Below are 19,500 nucleotides of genomic sequence, written 5' to 3' on the forward strand. Positions count from 1 at the left end.
AGGGATTTTTTTCCTCACAAATTAATCTAAAATATATGGAGAAATAGATTCAATAGGAACGAAAGGATTTACTTAGAAAATCTTGTCAAAATTCTCTCTGAAAATAGATTACAAGAGGAAAGCATGGCCAACTGCTTGGAGGAGGACCAGGGAGGGTACGGGGCGTGGCCTCTCACCTACGCAGGCTCCATTGGGGGAGAGCTTGAAGCCAGCTGCACACTCACAGCGGTAACTGCCAGGGCTGTTGAGGCAGTCTGCATGCCGCTGACACAGATTGTCACCGTTGCTGCACTCGTCAATGTCTGTAAGAGCAACAAGGCCAAGGTAAGGACCTCCTTATTGCGTGAGTATTACCTTCACTTCACCCGTGTGGTGACCCACTCCTCAATACTGATCAGTACCTCAGAAGACCCTGTACAAGTCAGGAGACCATCTAAAACCCATTTCTGTCCACTGAACTCATCTGGCTGGGGGTCATGTGTCGTTCGGATTACCTTCGCAGACCAAGAGCAGGTCATTGTAACTGAACCCTGTAGGGCATTCACAACGGAAACTGCCAATCTGGTTGATGCACACGCCATTTGCACAAATGCCCGGGATCTCTTTACACTCATCAATGTCTGAAAGTGAACAGATTCAGTCACATCTATTCAGTTCTGCTTAACATATTTACCATTAAAAACCTTTGACAGGGTTACATGTATGCTGGAATAAGAACACTCACTCAGCATCACAGAAATAAATTCCACAGTGCCATGAATGATTTTTTGGTTTACAAAAGCATATAGGCCACAAGATAGAATACTTTCCTTTGAATAGTGTTGTAGCCGATCAACTAACACCAAGTGATTTTTAGTGTCAATGTACCAAATAAACTTCCCAGGGAATCAAGCTTCCTCTTCAAGTCATGTTTCAGGCTCCCCTAATAACTGCTGCTATTCATCTAATGAAGAAAGCTAGGTTTTCTTAAAATTATATTGCTTACTTTATCTTTGAGGGAAAAAAGTACAATGAACAATAGAAAGAAATTGAACAACATTCAGAAGAAAATGATTTTTATAACTGATAATTCTGCAAATTCCTAAGTAGATCAGTAGGAAGGGATCCTGCAAAAATACACCAAAAATGTAAGTATATAGTTATAAAAAGAGCAACTAAAGAGTACAATAAAGTGGATAATTTAGAGTCATTTAATACAATATTCATGAGAAGAAAAACTCAGGTGTTAGCTTAATATGTATGAAATCTTGAGACAGTCCTCCAACTATCATAACCCAATCACCAAACTATGTTGACAGAGTAATACCCTTATTAACACTTAGGTAGAGGCTGTAAACGTGTTAGTTCCTTCCTAACTGTACCAGATAAGACTCCAGATTATTATATTTTATGGCACTTTAAGCTTTAAAAACACCAAAGAAACTTTTGCAAAATGCTACCTATATGTATTAAAATAAAAATTATCTGGAAAACTTACCAACAGCTTTTCCGGTGTGAATGTCAAAGGTGAATCCAGGGATATTTCCACATATGGTTTTAAAGTCAGCTTTAAAGGATAAAGCAAATACACTCTTAGAATTCTCAAACTCCTTTCAAATAACATTTTACATACTTGTACTGACAAATATATTTTATATTAGTCATAACTATACTTTAATCTCAATTATATTTACTTGATAATATTACCAGCTTCTGCCAGAAGCAGATTCTAGTCATTCTTTACCATTATTACCTTCATTAACTTTTTAATGCTCTGATGTTAGAAGTAAATATTACAAGATTCAAAATATTTACTGTAGGCATTTAAATTCTTTTGTTCTTTGGAGATGCAGATCTTTAATAATGATCTAATTTATATACATCGAAAAACCAGGTTAAAGTACAAATTTAAAAAGGGATTACAAATTGCACAAAGGCACAGGCATGCAGAAACAGTTGTCCTAGTGTGAAGCAGATGAACAATGAATAATGAATGAGACACTAATTTTGTCTCATCTTTTTTTTTTTTTTAAGATTTATTTATTTATTTGTCAGAGAGAGAGAGAGAGAGAGTGAGAGAGCGAGCACACAGCAGGCAGAGTGGCAGGCAGAGGCAGAGAGAGAGAAAAGCAGGCTTCCTGCTGAGCAAGGAGCCTGACGTGGGACTCGATTCCAGGACTCTGGGACCAGGACCATGACCTCAGCCAAAGGCAGTGGCTTAACTGACTGAGCCACCCAGGTATCCCATCTCATCTTTTTAAACATAAATGTCTATTTTGTTGGAATGTGAAATTTGACGCATCAGAAATAATGCATCATAGCATAAAACAGACTAAAACATTTACTCCTATCACATAATTCACCAAGCTAATAGAAGTTTAAGAGAATTCTCATTTTTTCAGAAGCAGATCGCTTCTGACGCCCATGGTAACACACGTGAGTAAAACTCCTGAAAACACTGTTAGGTAAAGCAGGGAAAGCAGACCATACGTGACATGCTATCAGGGAGGGGCTCTGTGTGCTGCATCCACCAAAGCACAACACAGCACCCACAACATACACAGAGACACATGACAGATGCTCAATTCAGTAGTGTGTAAGAGCCTGGCAATGCATAAATTGTAATATATATGCGTCCTCTCATTTACTATAGAGCCATATGAATTAGTTACTGTCATTTCTAATTTATCATCTATTCTGTATATGAGGAATCAGTTTCAGAAAGGAGGAATCATCTACATGAGGTCAGATAGTAAGTGGCAGAACTTGAATATAAATTCAGACATGTCCTCTTATTCCTAAGGCCTTTACTTCTTACAAAAAGTGGTATTTAGGGGCTCTTGGGTGTCCAACTCACTATTTTGGCTCATGTCATGATCTTGGGGTCAAGGGATCAAGCTCCACATCGGGCTCCCTGCTCAGGGAGGAGTCTGCTTCTCTCCCTCTGCCTCCCCCAACCACATACTCTCTCCGCACCCCCTCTGAAATCAATAAATAAAAACAACAACAATAAAAAACCAAAGAGTGATATTTAATTCCCCAACCCAGTCATCTTCAATTTCTAACTGATGGGAGTTTTTAAATTACAGAATAAAAACATTTCCATTTGTTTTTTTTCGGAGCACAACTACAGCAAGTTAGTTAAGAAAATCCATTTATCCAGTGAATTAGAGTCCCCAAGAAAGGCTCCCTATGTCACTTTTCCTGTTTCTCCTTATTTTCATTTCATTACTGCATTAATTACAGCAACACATTTGAATATGTGTTCCCTAAGCAATGTTTGGCAACAAACAAATAATCATTGTTTCTCATTTGTCTGACTGGTGCAATGCTTAGGGTCTACAAATATTGAAAGTAACTGTCTACATCATAAATGAACCTGAATAAGCAATAATTTTAAGGCATTCATTTTTTTTTGCTCTCGTAGCAATTTATTATCTTCTAGTTTGTGAGAAAAATTTTACCATGTAAAGACCAGTTTTATTTTCTGCCTAAAAATTTCAGGTAAGTTTGGGGGGAAACATATGTATAAGAAAACATGTTGGTTGGGGCGCCTGGGTGGCTCAGTTGGTTAGGTCTCTGCCTTCAGCTCAGGTCATGATCTCAGGGTCCTGGGATCAAGCCCCGCATCAGGCTCTCTGCTCAGCAGGGAGCCTGCTTCCCTTCCTCTCTCTCTGCCTGCTGTTCTGCCTACTTGTGATCTCTGTCTGACAAATAAATAAATAAAAATCTTTAGAAAAAAGAAAACATGTTGGCTATAGGCTGCTTTCATGTGAGGTCTGCTCATCGAATCCATTTTTGGGGGGATTTTTCAAGTTGGAAACAAAACAATACCTAGTGAATTTGATGGACTTGAAATTACCACAGGTTTTAAATCAAAATAAGACACCTTCCAAGTTGACCACAGTGACACACGACAGTTGCTCAGTAAGTACCTGCTCGATGAGTAACTAATTCACCAGAACACTATAAAATAATGAACTTAAATGGACTGGTGCTCTACACATTCACTCTTTAGCAGCAGGGCTTATTTTCAGCATCTAGATGCCTCCTCAAAAGATACCTCAGAAATTCATATTTGAACCCCAAAAAGGGCCACTTGGGACATGGCATCCTATGACCTATGGTGCCCTTGGGTATTCTCAGAACCGAACATGTCTGGTTTTAGCACACAGTGGCTTGGACTCAGCTGTCACACACACGTGTCACCAGCTGGGCCTGCAGCAGCAGCTCGGCTATGCGCTTACCTGTTCCTGGGGTCGGGCACGGCTCGCACGGTTTGTTCCAGGCTTTGCCCACATTGTACGTGCAGCAGCACATCCTCTTTGTCACATTAAAAGGCAGTTCGTTCTCACAAGTGGTTCCGTTATAGCTTCGGTAGCAAAAGCTTTTTCGCATGTCTATGTAACAGAAAAACAAGCCCACCAGTCAGAGCAGGAAGCAGCTACTAATGAAATCCATGTACCTGGAGACACCAAGCTTTCTTGATTAATAACTCCGAAGTACTTTTTAGCCATGTGGAGGCAACTTAAAATAATCCTTTAAGTTGAACATAAATCATGCATAGATTAACCTCAATCTCTCCCATTTTCAGATAAGCAATTTCCATTTATAATTTTCTTGGCAAACAAAATGAACAGATACTCATTTCTCTACTCAAAGGCACTGATTTAATTTTAAAGTAATACAATTATTAAATTTTAAATGTTCTCTTGTTTGTAAAATAATGTTCCCCTGACATGAATGGAAAACAAATTATTTAGGAATAGGTAAGTGTCACATTGGATGACATTTTGTGTCTCAGACTTGGGCTTTGGACCATGGAAATATATATCTCAAGCCCAAACAAATGATGCAGAGCCACAATTTTATAAGCCTGTGGAATACTTCATCATTCATAAATACTTAAATTTCCAAACTTTCTGAACAATCCTACTGAGTCCTGAGTGCGCGAGCATATGACCTCACCCCTGTCCAAGGCCTCACGTACCCATGCAGTTGTGGCCTCCATTGACCTGCATGTACTCAGGCGGACAGATGCAGGTGTAATTCCCCAGTGTGTTGTAGCATGTCCCAGGCCCGCACACGCCGGGGTGTGCGAAACACTCGTCGATATCTACAATAGGCAAGGAGGCACATCAAGTCATACGCTATTGTATCATGAATTTACAACATTTAAGCTACTAAACAAAACATATGGCTGATTCCCTAAATCCATATTTTAAAAAAATTTAGAATTTAAAGCAGTTCTACAGAAAAGACCCCAAAATATGCACTTACCTGACACAAAGTATGTCTTTTTTTAAAAGAAAAAAAAAAAGTCAATATTCAAAAATCGAGGTGATCAGAAGAAACTTTTTCTGAAGTGGCAAAAATAATATGAAAGGCACCCATATTCCTGCCCCCCCCATCCCAACACCCTTGCACAGAGTGCCCACCTGTGTGACTAGGCGCTGATCACCCTGGGTCTACAGGCACTCATAATTTTTTAATTGAAATTTCACATTTTTCAAATGGAAGTGTTATAATGCTTGCTGTCCTCTTCTGTCATTTAAACTAAAGTTTAATGCTGACTTTAAACTGAAGGTAGTTAGGAAAGCCTTTATCTTTTTCATAAATTTGAGAGGAGTTGACATACATCATCACATTAGTTTCAGCTGTACCACTCAGTGATTGGACAAGTTCATATGTTATGCCGTGCTCACGACAAACAAAGCTACTGTCTGCCCTGTTCCATCACTATTTCAATATCAGTGATCATATTCCTTATGCTGTGTGATTCATTCCATGACCTCTTCATTCTGTAACTGGAAGCCTGCACCTCCCTCTCCCCTTCACCCATCATGCTAACCCCCTCTGGCAACCATCAGTTTATTCCCTGTAGTTATAGGTCTGATTCGGAGGAAAGTCTTACTCTGCATAGCTCCCTTCAAAGTAGCAGCCACTCAGGGATTCTAGGAGTGGAGCTGCTGGTTATTCTCCTTACCAAACCACATTTCTTCTAGAAACATTTATCTAATGTGTTCTAAAGAAAAGGTTATAATGGAAAAAATTATATTTGCACGTTTAATGTTCATTTTTAGAAAAACTTATTCATTCCTTCCATAAATAACCCCCAAGAGTCTTCTGTAAGTTAGAACCTGCAGCTAGAAAGACAACTAAGATGTGGACCTTACGTCAAGAAGCTCCCTGTCTAGCAGGAGACAGAGAAGTGAGGGGATGGAAGCAAGAAAGGCATCAGCATCATCTTTGAATGTCTTCATATGATGCCTCCTGACATTTAAAAATTACTGAAAATTAGTAACTTAGTAGTTGCATCCTAGTTTACCTATTTTCTGTATGTAAAATAGAACTCTTATTCATATTTGAGATAATAATTCATTTGATACTGATGTTTTCACATGAATCCAGCTTTCCCCATTTATAATCAATCCATGCACTCAGAGAAAAATCGCAGTAAATTATAGCATTTAAGCTGTAAATTAATTTATCTCTTACTGTACAACTGAGCAGCATGGCTAGGACAAGATAAAAGTTATGAATGAGGCTAACAGTAACTGTGTTCTAAAGAGTGCTAACAACTTGAAGGTGTCCATGCAGCTCACCTTCACAGATGCGGGTCTCCTCGCTGAGGTAGTAGCCTTGCGGGCACTCGCACTGGAAGCTTCCAAAAGTGTTGATGCAGTTTCCACCCTGGCAGAGACCTGGTAACTCCTGGCATTCATCGATATCTGCGGAAGGACAGACAGCTCACTCACAGCAAGTACCACCATCAAGGTTTCTGCTAGAGCCCTCCAATGTGTGATGCTGTATGACCCGCAGAGACTTCCATTCCTTAGGTTTCTTCTGACCATGGATAATTTGCTTTGTCATGCAAATTTGCTAAAACCCAAGAAGACTGGTTAAAGCAAGCTGGGGATGAGAGTTTCTCTGCAGAGCAATCAGACATCCAATCACTGTCCTATCTTTCCCAGTTACCAGTGGTTCTTCAGCAACCTGGTAACCCGCTGTCCCACTGTCATTTTGCAAAATAATCTTATTTAGATTGCCCCACACTAACTTTTCTGCCAGATTTTCTCTTTATATTGTTTAAATCTGGATGACAATTAGAGGTGCACTTACCTTCTAAGATGATTGTGATGGGGTTGGGTCTGAAGCCCTCACCTCCAGGACACAGAGTGTAATACTCAGCTACAAAACAATGGGAGAGAAGAGATTTGACACCAGTGTTCAAGGGGCTGAGACAATGAAGAAGCATTTTGCAGTTGCCAGACTCAAAACACACTCTAAGAGGAGTAAACTCTATTCTCTAGTGCCCTTTCAAATACATTTAAGTCTTTATTACAGTTTACTTGAAGTAAGGTCACTACTTCACAAGTTACACATACAATAGAATAACAAAAACCATGTGTTTTTGGCTAAAGAAAAAAGCTTCTAAAACACAAAGTTTAATACACAACTTTTTTGGTTAGTTAATAAACTGATTCAACCATTCCCAAGTTTCGTGGGTGTCTATCTAAGAACACACATTTCAGCTGCAGACAGTCGACAGACTTGAGGAGTACAACACGTGTAGGAACCCGAACTACAACAATCCCTGAGAAGAACCAGGAATGATCTTTGTGATCCCAAGGAGGACTGACAATGCCACCATTCACACTGGAATGGGGTTAACAATTGTTTTTTCTTTTTATCATATCATGAAAAACATTAAAAAGAGAGCATTTCCAATTCCTTTTGTATCAAACCCTCTTGGCTGGTTCCAGCATCATCCCTGAAAGCAGCCCAAGGTCACAGTCTTCCCCTCTTGCCCCTCCCCCAGCACAAGAAGAAAATGAGTGAGTCTTTAGCAGCCACTTTGTTCTCTGGCTCCTATGTGGAGCCCTACTCACTGCTATTGACAGGGGGACACGTCTCGCAGGGGTTCCCCCAGGCCTTCCCCAAGGAGCAGCAGCAGGAGGAGCGGCTCACGCCAACCCCGATCTCAGTGTTGCAGGACAGACTCCCGTCTCCTCGAGGCCCGAACTTCAGGTAGCAGTTGCCCACTCGGTTGTCTGCAGAGCAACACAGGAGCTTAAATCTTAGTAAGAATGCCTTTTTGGGGAGAGGCAATGCAAAGGATGAAATTCTGATTCTACACATGAATGTGAAATGTTCATCTTCACCTCTCACACAAAACAATCTCTTGCTTTTAAACCTTTTCAAGATTGTGTTGTAGGAATGAGTAAAAATGGGACTTTCCTATATTTAGAGATCAATACAGATCACAGACTAAACAAGATGATGAGAAACTGCTCATTTGGGGAACTTCTGGATCTTCACTAATAGGAATGAAAGAAATTTTTGTCATAATCAATCAGTATCATGAATTTATCAAAATGGAAATAAAATCCCAGAGAAGTCACCTTAAAGCTGTGTATCCTATCAAAGAAATATCGATAACCCCATCTCCTTTCTTCCCTCCCCATTATCCGGTTTCAGTTCAGTTTGCACAGAGACCTTTGAGAATTTTGGGCAACGCAGTCAGTAACAACTTTAGAGAGGATACTTAAGACATCAAAGAATTTCAGTCTTTCCCTGCTCTCGATCCATAATTATCATCTAGATCATTAGTTCCATAACTTCAAATCCTATGTTTTTGCTCAGAACTCTCAAATTAACATTTCTGTTTTTCATCTCTTCCCAGAACCCTAGGCTGTTCTGCCAGCTGTCTGTTTGATTTCTCCCCTTAGATATCCAATAGTTGCTTTAAAGTTAACTCATCTAAAATCAAACTTTTTTTTTTAATTTCTTTTTTAAAAAATTTTTAAATTTATTTTCAGTGTAATAACAGTATTCATTGTTTTTGCACCACACCCAGCGCTCCATGCAATCCGTGCCCTCTCCAATACCCACCACCTGGTTCCCCCAACCTCCCACCCCCCGCCCCTTCAAAACCCTCAGATTGTTTTTCAGAGTCCATAGTCTCTCATGATTCATCTCCCCATCTTCCCTCAACTCCCTTCTCCTCTCTAACTCCCCTTGTCCTCCATGCTATTTGTTATGCTCCACAAATAAGTGAAATCATATGATAATTGACTCTCTCTGCTTTACTTATTTCACTCAGCAAAATCAAACTCTTGATCCTCCTTCTTCCACATATAAAACGTACTCCACTCCTCTCTTGGGTCTTTGGCATTTTCAATAAATACAGCTCCATTTTTTTCAGTTGCTCAGGCCCTAAACCTTGGAGTCAGTCTTTGACTCCTTACTGTCATCCCGTATTCAATCTAGTAATAAAGTCAGTCACTTCCATATCTGAAATGTGACCTCTCCACTGCCCCCATCACCACAGTCTGAACCAAGCCACTGCCACCTCTCTCCTGGACCACTGCAATGGTTTCCTAACTCAACTCTTGACTTCAGTCCTTGACCTGATGACAGCTGACAGCCCCCCAACCCCATACCCACAGTAACCCTTCAGAAGTACTTCCAATGGCTTACCTTCTCAGTCAAGAGTATAATCTCAAGTCCTCAGTATGGCCTACAATGTAGCTTTCATACCTGATTGCTCATGAGAATCACTTGGAAAGCCTTTAATTAATTTCTTTCTTTCTTTCTTTCTTTCTTTTTCTTTCTTTCTTTCTTGTTTTTGTTGCTTAATCGCAGGTACAGAGAGGTGAACTAAGCCTTGGTCCTGCTCTTACTAGGTTTGCATGCATTCATGCTTCCTCCTGCCCTTCCTCCGCTCTCTCACTTTTCCTTGTCCTCTAACCAACCATCTGAATGTGTCTAATAATAACTTTATGTCTGTGTTCTTGTAAAATGAGCATTTTGGTTTCCAAGAGCACATTTTAAATTTCCATAAATGGTATTTTGTCATAGGTCTCATTCCGTTTTTATTACATGCAATCTGTCAGCTCTACAGGGTGGCCAATTGTCATTCTTTTTCAATCTATCTACTCTCCAGAAATGATTTTGAAGTCCATGCTACCACCAGTACTGTAGCAGTCAATGTCTTTACCCATGTCTGTGAATGGGCCTGTCAGTTTCTTTCTTTGCCACCTAGAGCCAACGGAGAAACTGCTGGTTCACAGTTTCCATGTTCTTAGCCCTCGGTATCAGGAAATACAGTCACTGGCATTTACCATCTGCATCAAATGGAAGTTTTCAATTTTTTTAATAACTTAGAAAATAATTCACAGGAAAAAAAAAAGCACAGTGAAACAACTTTACTAGAAATTCTAGTAACAACCTAATCATCTCTAATTCAAATTTTTGTTCCAGATTTTCTTGGTTTTGGAGAGATACATGACTGAGATGGTCCTATGAACACAATTACCTGCCCATCGGCTGCCATGCATGAACCTGAAACATATCCACTTTGTAAAAACTGATTACACATTTCAAACACATCTATAATAGCTTCTAGCTTATCATTACTTCTTGTTCTTTTTCTTGCATCATTAAAACACAATGCTGAAGACATTTTTGGAAACTGTGACAGCTCCTCACTTTGGTGATGAGAGGACAGCTATTTTCTTTGCTCCATAAATTAAAAAAAATCACTTTTGGATTTATCAACACCAGTTAGGATAGTCAGCTCAGTGATCTTTCTACATGCCACATTTTGTTTTAATAACCTTTGCCTAAATACATGTACATTTTACCTGCGTCAATTAAATTTGGGATATAAAAGAATAAGAGGAATGACTCAAGTACTTGTTAAATACTGCATGTTGAGGTTCTTCCTACTAAGAGATGAGAAGATCGTATTTCCTGTGTCTACAGAGGTCTACTATTCACTCACTCTTTGATTCTTGAATTTGAAAAATCTCATCTAGGATGTTGGTCTCTGAAGACTTGCAGCCTGGCATTTGGCTTCTATGATTAATTCCACCATCGTTAGAATCTAGACTGGAGTCTATGTTGCATTCATCTCCCGATCCATCTCCCGATCCACCTGACAACTGGGAAATGTTTTTCACGCCCTATTTTCTTTTTCTTGCCCATGGCCAGAAAGTGAAAACTTCTGAACTCTCAACTGTGTTCAACAGGTGCCTAAAGATTCCAAAATTAGTGACTCCAATGTTCTTTTATACCTTCTTGGAAGATGATGCCACCCCAGGAACAACACAGTAAGAAAACTGAAGATTATGAAATGGTGGAATTTTTTTCACTATTATATCAATCCTTCTAGGTGATGGCATGATTTTCCACTTTATTATTTTCATCTTTGTTTTTAGCATCATTGGACCTAACTGGTGAGTAATGATGAAATAAAACCTAAAATAATAAAATGGCAAAAAATTTTAGGACAAAGGGAAAACAAGATCATCAATATCTCATATTGCATCTTAGACTTAGAGGAGGGTCTAACGGGCCATTATGGTACTTTTAAGATAGAATGAGCCTCCATTCTTTGGAAGACCTCTGAGAAAAAATAAGGCCATTAAATATCAAACCACACAAAGACAGAACTGCTCTACTAAGAAACTCAAAACCTAAATTGATGATATGCTGACAGTTAATCTGGGTACTGTTCTCCAAGAATCTTCTCTGCAAAGCTACCCTGATCTTTACTTCTACCAGGAGAAGAGAGCGCTCCTTGAGGTCCATGCTCCTACCAATACTTTACACCAACCAGGTTGCCAAAGTTTTGTCAGTGTGTTAGGCATAAAGTGATAGTTATACAGGTGTTTTGATTTATTCTTATTACTAAAGACTTTGATCATTTTGCTCATTGTCTTTGTTCATTTTGCAGTACTCTCTTTTATCAGCTGCCTGTTCATAGCCTTTGCTCCAACAAAGTTTTTAAGTCATACTGAGGACTCAGTATTACTTAAATGACAATGACTCAATTTCTGGACATGAAGTAGGCATCAGTAGATTTTGGCATTTCCAAATGGGATTTGACTGTGCAGCTTGGGTTGAAAGCCACTTTGCTATCTAGGCTGTCACTCCTTTTCCGACTCCTCTCTTTGTCTTGGAAGATAAACAAAACACGAGTAACCATACATATTGGTAATCTGAGTCTGTTAAGGGAAAGGACTATTTTGTTTTCAAATTAATTACAGCAAATACTCACCACAGTGCATTACCATAAAAGTGTGAATATTTAACTCTATATAGTTTTGTTTCACTTACCAACACAACCCACACCAGTGGGGTTCAGCTGGAAATCCGGGGGGCAGTTACACTCATAGCGACCAGGAGTGTTGACACATAGGCCATTCACACAGTTTATGGGATCTGCACACTCATCAATATCTAGGAAAAGCATTTAAAATGCCCACATCAACATCTTTACTTTTTCTCTGCACACTGCGATCTCCACAAATTTGGCAGAATCTTTGCAAGTGATTAAAGATCTCTGGGCAGGCCTCAGCACAGTGAAACAGAGATCAAATCCTTGGACAGATCTACAACAGGTTCTACAGATCAACCACATGGTATTCAGGACAGTATCCTTTAACTTATTAATAATAATTAGATGTTGGGATGCTGAAGAAGAAAAAAATGTCACCATCTGCTTAAATGATATATGTATTTATGTACATACACATGCACACATTTATACAAAGAAACATTTTCCTAGTTTCATGTTAGATATTTAATACTAAGTTATTTACATAAAATGTATCAATCCCACAGTTAAAAGTAAGTGTGTCGGAATACAATTTTTTTCCAAAAAAAATACATAACATGAAGTATAAAGCAGGCTAAGCAGAGGGCTGAGCAGAAATTTGAAGAATTTTTATACTTAGCATAAAATATTCACCTCAACTAGTAAGAACACGATCAAGCCCTTTACTGGCCATACCTGTGCAGTTCCCTCCGGTTCTGTCCAATTCATAACCATCATCACAGATACAATGAAACATTCCAGGCAAATTATTACATGTTCCAAACACACAAATATTTTGGAAGGAGCATTCATCAATATCTGAGGATTAAAAAAAATAATAATCTCTTATGTACAAAAACATTTTGATTTAATTTTTATCACATTAATAAATTTTTCTATATCCCCAGATGTTTTTATGTAGTAAAGAATTTTCTTTTTCTTTGACTAGGTAGACCGCAGAAATGGCAACAACTAATGTTCATCTATGGAACAAAAAGGTCTAAAAGAAATATTTTATTTTACTGAGCATTTTAACTGTCTTGGGTTATACTATACTTTAAAAAAGAAAGAATTTGCCTAAGGCATAAAAATAAAAAAACTAAATATGAACATGTCATATTTGGAATGAGACTGTGAAAAACCAAACATGAAAATAAATTCCAAGATTCTACTAACTTAGTACAAACATGTCTTCTAAACATCCACAACATACAAAGTATAGAACATATTTTAAATATTAAAGATAACATTAAAATTATTTAACTTTTTTAAAAACACTTTTTTTATTCTACAGTCTAATCTGTTACCATAAACTTAGTTTTAAATAGGGAAGTATTTTTTTCTAATAGCATATAATAAGATCAACCATTGCTCTATGTTCTCACAAATTTCATTAAAATGTCTCCAATGAATTGAAGACATAAATTCCGTTTATGAAACTCTTCCATGAAGCTTTAATTTAATCAGTAAGGGAAAAGTTACCTTCCTCATGCATATGAAAATGAAGACATATAGGTATGTGTCCAGCTGTAGTCATAACCTATATTTCTACTTGCAGGAAGAAGATGGACATTTCTGTACACAAATGCCCTCATACTCTGAGAAGGCAGGGCAGGCATGTCATTTTAGGCCAGATGAGACCAGTCATGCTAACATGCTGTCTAGAGACAGTTAGGTATGAAGTTTAAAAAGTTCTGCTGGTTGTTCATCATAGTTAAAGAATAATGAGTTCCAACTATATTAAATTTCAAGTGTGGTCCAAACTTTGTTTAAAAGATCAACTGATGGAATTTCATTTTTCTGCCAGTCCAGCTTATCATTAGTGAGCTTATACTGCTAATGTAAAGAGAAATAAATTGTTGGGGAAAAAAAAAAAATCAACTGATGTATTAATGTGTCTTTTTTTGTGGTGAGGCTATAAAGACAGTTACTCTCTTTATACAAATGAATCAGACTCATTAAACTAGTCTATGATTTAATACTGTTACTCTAGAAGTGAAAATGGAACTGTACTATCAGCTCTCTTCATATGCATTTTACTTCTAAATGAACTTTATTAGAAATAACTTCCATTTAAATAATGTAATATTGGGTATACTTACACTTACACAAGTGAAGGTATTTCAAAATACTGTCTTGTTTTTATTTAAATTGATGCATACTCAGAAATTCAAACAATACAGAAAAGTGTTGACAGCAAATTGAAAACCAAGAAAATAATACACAAATAAGGTGGAAAAAGCAGAAAATCACACTCAGAAATCCATCCACCGAGAAGGAACTGTCATTGATGAACATCATTCCAAATACTGCTCTAGCCACAGTCACAGAGTGAAGCTGAAACAATTTCTATGCAGAAGATCAATTTGTATTTATTTCCGTAGTTTCTGAGATACTTTCTAATGTTAAGAGTTGATAAAAAACACTAAAAGATGATGCTCTTTTCCCCTTATATTAAAATTCAAATATAATTTTGAGACAGTATTAATGGCTTCTGTGCCATGAATGATAAGAAAATTAGCGTTTAGGGGTGCCTGGGTGTCTCAGTTGTTAGGCCTCTGCCTTCGGGTCAGGTCATGATCCTTGTGTCTGGGGTGGATCCCCACATCGAGCAGGGAGTCTTCTCCCACGCCCTCTCCCCCTGCTTGTGGTCCCTTCTGTCTCTGTTGAATACATAAAATTTTTAAAAAAAATTAGCATTCACATATGCTTCCAACTTCTTTTTGTTCTGTAATTTTCACTTTTAAATGTTATTTCTGAAGCATCTAGTGTTGATTCTTAAAGGAATCAGTTAGCCTTTTACTGCAACTCTTAGATTTCTCTCTCGAATGGTTGTGTTGCACTTCTAAGTTTTTTAGTTACCCAAGAAGGGAGGGCCCACAGGTGTTTTCTCTGTGCATTATTTCACGTATGAGAATATTTCTGCCTTTTGTTTTCATAACTGACTAACTGCTGAGGTAGAAAATCCTCTCATGTGTCCTCAGGATTTTGTGGTCCTCTTTCTGTGTCTTCTGGTATTGAATGTTTTGGTTTTGTTCATGATGTTCCTTCTCCATCTAGAGCCTAAAGAATCCTTCTTGAGGGCTTAAGTGAACAAAAGTAAGAGGGCTAAATCTCTGGTCTTGGATTTACCTTTTTCTCTAACATTCAGCACTTTCTTCCACTTCAGGGAAATGTCTGGACGTTCAGTACTTTTTCTGGTCATTTATTTTGGGCTCTCCTCTTCAGAGACACTGATTATACTTCCATTTGTGGTCTTTGTCTTTTCTCTCATAGTGTTAAGCTCTTCCCCCTTTCTTGTTCCGACTTTTTTGTCCACCTCTTTTTGTCCATTCTCTATGCTGGTCATTATGTTTTTACTGCTATCTTTTCTGTTCTCTGCTGTGTCTATTGAATAGGTCTCTGATTTTGCTGTTTCCCAAAGCTCTACAATTTCCCCTTCTGCCTTTTGTCTTTTCTTGTTTTTATAATCTCTTTGATCTTGTTCACTCATATTTAGGCTCACATTAAGGTCATCTATGGCACAAAGTACCTGTGGAAAATTTGCTTCCATTCCTTGGGTGGTTTTCTTCTTCTCTGGGTTGGTTCTTTCCTTTTGGTGTGTGCTTTCACTGCTGTTCCACAAGACACCTGCAGGCTTGCCACTGCTTATTTTCAACTTGTGGACACGCTACTTGGTCAGCCCTTTTATGAGTTCTTACATACTCCGGTAGAGTGTCTAGACATTTCCACTCCCTCTTTATCTGGGCATTATTTGGAAGACAAGCTGGGGTATGGATTTCATTAAAGCTGCTCTTAGGTTAGCCTAAGGTGAGGAAGGGGTGGGGACAAAAATTGGAAGAGCTGCCCTGGGTGCTGTGTGCTCTTCCGCTGATGAACCTGGCCTCTCTTCTCTCTTCGTACATGACACCAAATGGTCTATATCTATGTTTACTCCATTGATGGAGTCCTAACCTGTCCCTGAGGAGCTTCCTCCGGGTTTTGTATTCTCCCATTTTGGTAGAGAATATTGGGAAATGGCCAACTGCAGCAACTTTTTGGGCTCTACAGAAATTCTGAGAATCTGGGGCACCTGGGTGGCTCAGTGGGTTAAAGCCTCTGCATTCGGCTCGGGTCTTGTTCCCGGGGTCCTGGGACCCGCATTGGGCTCTTTGTTCAACGGGGAGCCTGCTTCCTCCCCCACCCCGCCTGCCTCTCTGCCTACTTGTGATCTGTCAAATAAATAAATAAAATCTTAAAAAAAAAAAAAGAAATTCTGAGAATTTGTGGTGAGAAGCAAAGGCTGAGTGGAAAATGTTGGTCAGAAAGTCAATTCAGAGGGGCACATACTTATAATCAGATGGGAAGGCCTCAAGTAACCAATTAGCGAATACAGGAAAAACTGTCTAGACGAGGCCAATCTTGTAGGGAGAGATAAGATGACATCAAGTAGAAAGAGGCAGAACCATGGAATTACATTTTGGGATCTCAAAATTTGGTATTTAGCTAAGCGGAGCAGGGTCTCACTGAGGATGAACGACTTGTGGGCCTTTCTCTGTTGTCCTGGCAAGAGGTGTTTCCCTCCCTGGCAATGATACACTGTGAAAAACCAAAATATGAACCAAGTACAATGAACATGCACTACCTTACCTCACCGAAGGCCTGGGGCGAAGTTCTAGAAGGGCCAAGCCCACAGATAAAGGAATAGGATTATGAAGGGGGAAATTATTAGGCACTAAGAATTAATTTTTTTGAAATTTTACATTGGCTAAAGTATCTGGCTACTGCTGACTTGTTCCTTTTCCCACCAACTCTTGTCAAGCTGAAATGAGTAATAAATCATGTAATTCCAAAACCACACTGACTCACATTTTCTATTAATTAGCTTTGGTGCTTACAAGAAACCAGGACTAGGGGAAAAAAAAAATGAAGTTTACTTTACAATGGACTTGTATGAAATGCATTAGATTCAGCTCAGTCTAACAGGTCAGTATCGAAGCATGAATGCTTTCAGTTTCTAGTATCATCTTCCCCAGGGTTTACTACTCATTCTCTTGGTCCGAGTCTCTAAAAATTGGTGGATATGTATTAAAACTTCCATAACCTTTTAGGTACATCTTTCTTCAATACCACTTCAAGCAGAGAGATGGATATAGGCTCTACTCAGAGCCATTCTAGATTGTAGGCTTTGTTTTTGTCTGGTCAACACTGGTGAGCTGTGCGTGTGCATGTATGCTGGTACTTGCTATTTCTGTTCATGTGATTAGACACCAGCATAGGGAGAGCCAGTAATCTTGGTTTCATTTTATAATCTTTGCCCAGCACTTAGCCCGAGTTACTTTTTTTAAAGGTTTTCTATGAATCATTAGTTTTGTTAAAGCCTTCTGGTTCATTAATTATTTTTAATCTTTTTCCTTTCCTCATGTGTATTTCATGTACTCCACACGAACACAGTGATGGCCCACACTATATGCCAAAGCGAATTGAGTCTCTAAGAGAAAATCCACATTCTTTTTCTTGGAGAGCTATCACACTAGTCACAAGTCCCATTTCTAGGAAAGAGGGATGATGTCACCACTTAAGGGAAGGACACACTGTTCTTAGGCAAAAGGTGCAGGCCTTGATGAGTCTCCGAGGAGGACTTCCAGTTGCAGACAGACAGCACACTAAAACATGAAGATAAATGCCCAACACAAGCTACTGAGGTTTTCATAAACACATTACGTAGCAGTGACTAGGGGAGATAGTATCTCCTAGTTTTAAAAAGCTGAATAGTTTTTCCACATGTTGTTCATTTAGTAATAAAAAAAAAGGAAAAAGAAAAAAAAAGAAATGGTTAAAAAGAAAAAAACAAAAAAAGGAATGAGCCAAACTTCCAACTGCTGGCTCTTGGCCAGGAAAACTTCATAAGAGATGAAAGCCACCTTCATCATTATTCATTCTGCAGAATAATCCATGCTTAAACAAATGACTTTTATATGTGCAGCATGTGCTGTGTATTCTGCTTCCAGGTGGAACCCGTTCCAGCCCTTTTTGTGGTTTCAAGTGCTGTAGCCGATCCAGCTTGGAAATGAGCTGGAGTCGGAGGGACCCACCTTGGCAGGACCTGCTGTCGGAGGCTGGCGTGAAGCCCATCTCACACTCGCAGCGATAGGCACCCGGGACGTTGAGGCACTGCCCGTTTTCACAGAGGTTGATGTTTTCTGCGCACTCATCGACATCTGTGGGAGAAGTGAATGACATCTCTATTAAGTTCCCCTTGTTGGGACATGGCTTCTTCTTGCTCTAAAACCAAGTCAACATTACTGGCTGGAGCGGACGCTCATGGACATAGCACAACACTCAGTCACATTCCCCTAAACAAAAGTGTACAACTTGCTAACAGAGCTGTTTAACCTAAACCCTGAATTCAATTATTGCCCGATTAACAGGAAGAAGGCAGGTATCTCTCGGAACTTTGTTCTTTGTCAGGCCACCTCGATGCGTCAGTATTATACCAACACCACTGACAGATGACTGAGAACACAGAAATCAATCTTGAAAGGGTGCCTAAGATTATAATGCTTTCAAGTGAACTAACAACTTGTTTTGTAACTAGTTCAAGTATGTCTAACTACTATATGAGAGCTTTTTTCACATCACTATGATTGTATTAAAATACTTCTCTCTTAATTATGCAAATGAGCAGGAATCAGAGACCAGGCAATTTGTTTAATCCTATCCAATGGAAAAAGGGGTAGTGCAGAAAGCAACTGGATGGAGGGCTAACATCTGCCAGGTCGAGTGCTAGCTGCCTGTTGTGCGTGGTTTTGTTTATTAGTTCACCACCCCTGTGCGGGTCAGAAGAGGAGGAACAGGGGGCGCCTGGGTGACTCAGTGGGTTAAGCCTCTGCCTTCAGCTCAGGTCCTGATCTCATGGTCCTGGGATTAAGCCCCACAACAGGCTGTCTGCTCCGCAGGGAGCAGAGGTTCCCCCCGCCCCCCGGCCCCATGCCTGCTTCTCTGCCTACTTATAATCTCTGTCTGTCAAATAAATAAAATATTAAAAATAAATAAATAAAAAGAAGAAGAGGCGGAATGGGAGGCTCCGTGCAGCCCCTGTGGCTGGGCCGCCATCTTAAGTGTAGCTGCGCTCCTGTCAAGGCTTCGCCCTGTTGTTCACAACCAGTTGCCGAGAAATGCAACCAAAGTGGCAATAAGTCAAGGCTGAAGAGTAATGAGGCTTTAAATATTAAATAAGCATGTTTTCTTAAAGAAGCATCTGAAAATGATGAGTTGGTGTTTTTGAAGTCAATAAATAGAACAAAATTAAGAGTCTGTCTTTTAACTGGGGGTTTAAAGTGTGTGCTGAAATTCAACTGAGGAATACCAATCTCCACAATCTTAAAAGTGTCATACTTTATGTCCAGCAAGATGATGCAGTCATTCACAGGCGT

At 39.2% G+C, this 19,500-nt stretch overlaps 1 protein-coding gene across 1 annotated transcript in view; it reads right to left on the reverse strand.

Annotated features, from left to right (window-relative positions):
• Positions 1 to 19,500, reverse strand: part of FBN2 (fibrillin 2) — a 247,610-nt gene that overhangs the window by 40,254 nt on the left and 187,856 nt on the right. The window contains exons 34-44 of the mRNA XM_032851970.1: positions 18,160 to 18,285; positions 12,782 to 12,904; positions 12,106 to 12,228; positions 7,872 to 8,033; positions 7,102 to 7,170; positions 6,585 to 6,710; positions 4,970 to 5,095; positions 4,227 to 4,379; positions 1,478 to 1,546; positions 495 to 620; positions 177 to 302 (exon numbers count right to left, since the gene is read on the reverse strand). Of these exons, the coding sequence (XP_032707861.1) occupies positions 177 to 302; positions 495 to 620; positions 1,478 to 1,546; positions 4,227 to 4,379; positions 4,970 to 5,095; positions 6,585 to 6,710; positions 7,102 to 7,170; positions 7,872 to 8,033; positions 12,106 to 12,228; positions 12,782 to 12,904; positions 18,160 to 18,285 (1,329 nt within the window). The remainder of the gene's footprint in view (positions 1 to 176; positions 303 to 494; positions 621 to 1,477; positions 1,547 to 4,226; positions 4,380 to 4,969; positions 5,096 to 6,584; positions 6,711 to 7,101; positions 7,171 to 7,871; positions 8,034 to 12,105; positions 12,229 to 12,781; positions 12,905 to 18,159; positions 18,286 to 19,500) is intronic.

The sequence above is a fragment of the Lontra canadensis genome, unplaced genomic scaffold, assembly GCF_010015895.1.
Source record: "Lontra canadensis isolate GAN:19392208 unplaced genomic scaffold, GSC_riverotter_1.0 scaffold5, whole genome shotgun sequence".
Lineage (NCBI taxonomy): Eukaryota > Metazoa > Chordata > Mammalia > Carnivora > Mustelidae > Lontra > Lontra canadensis.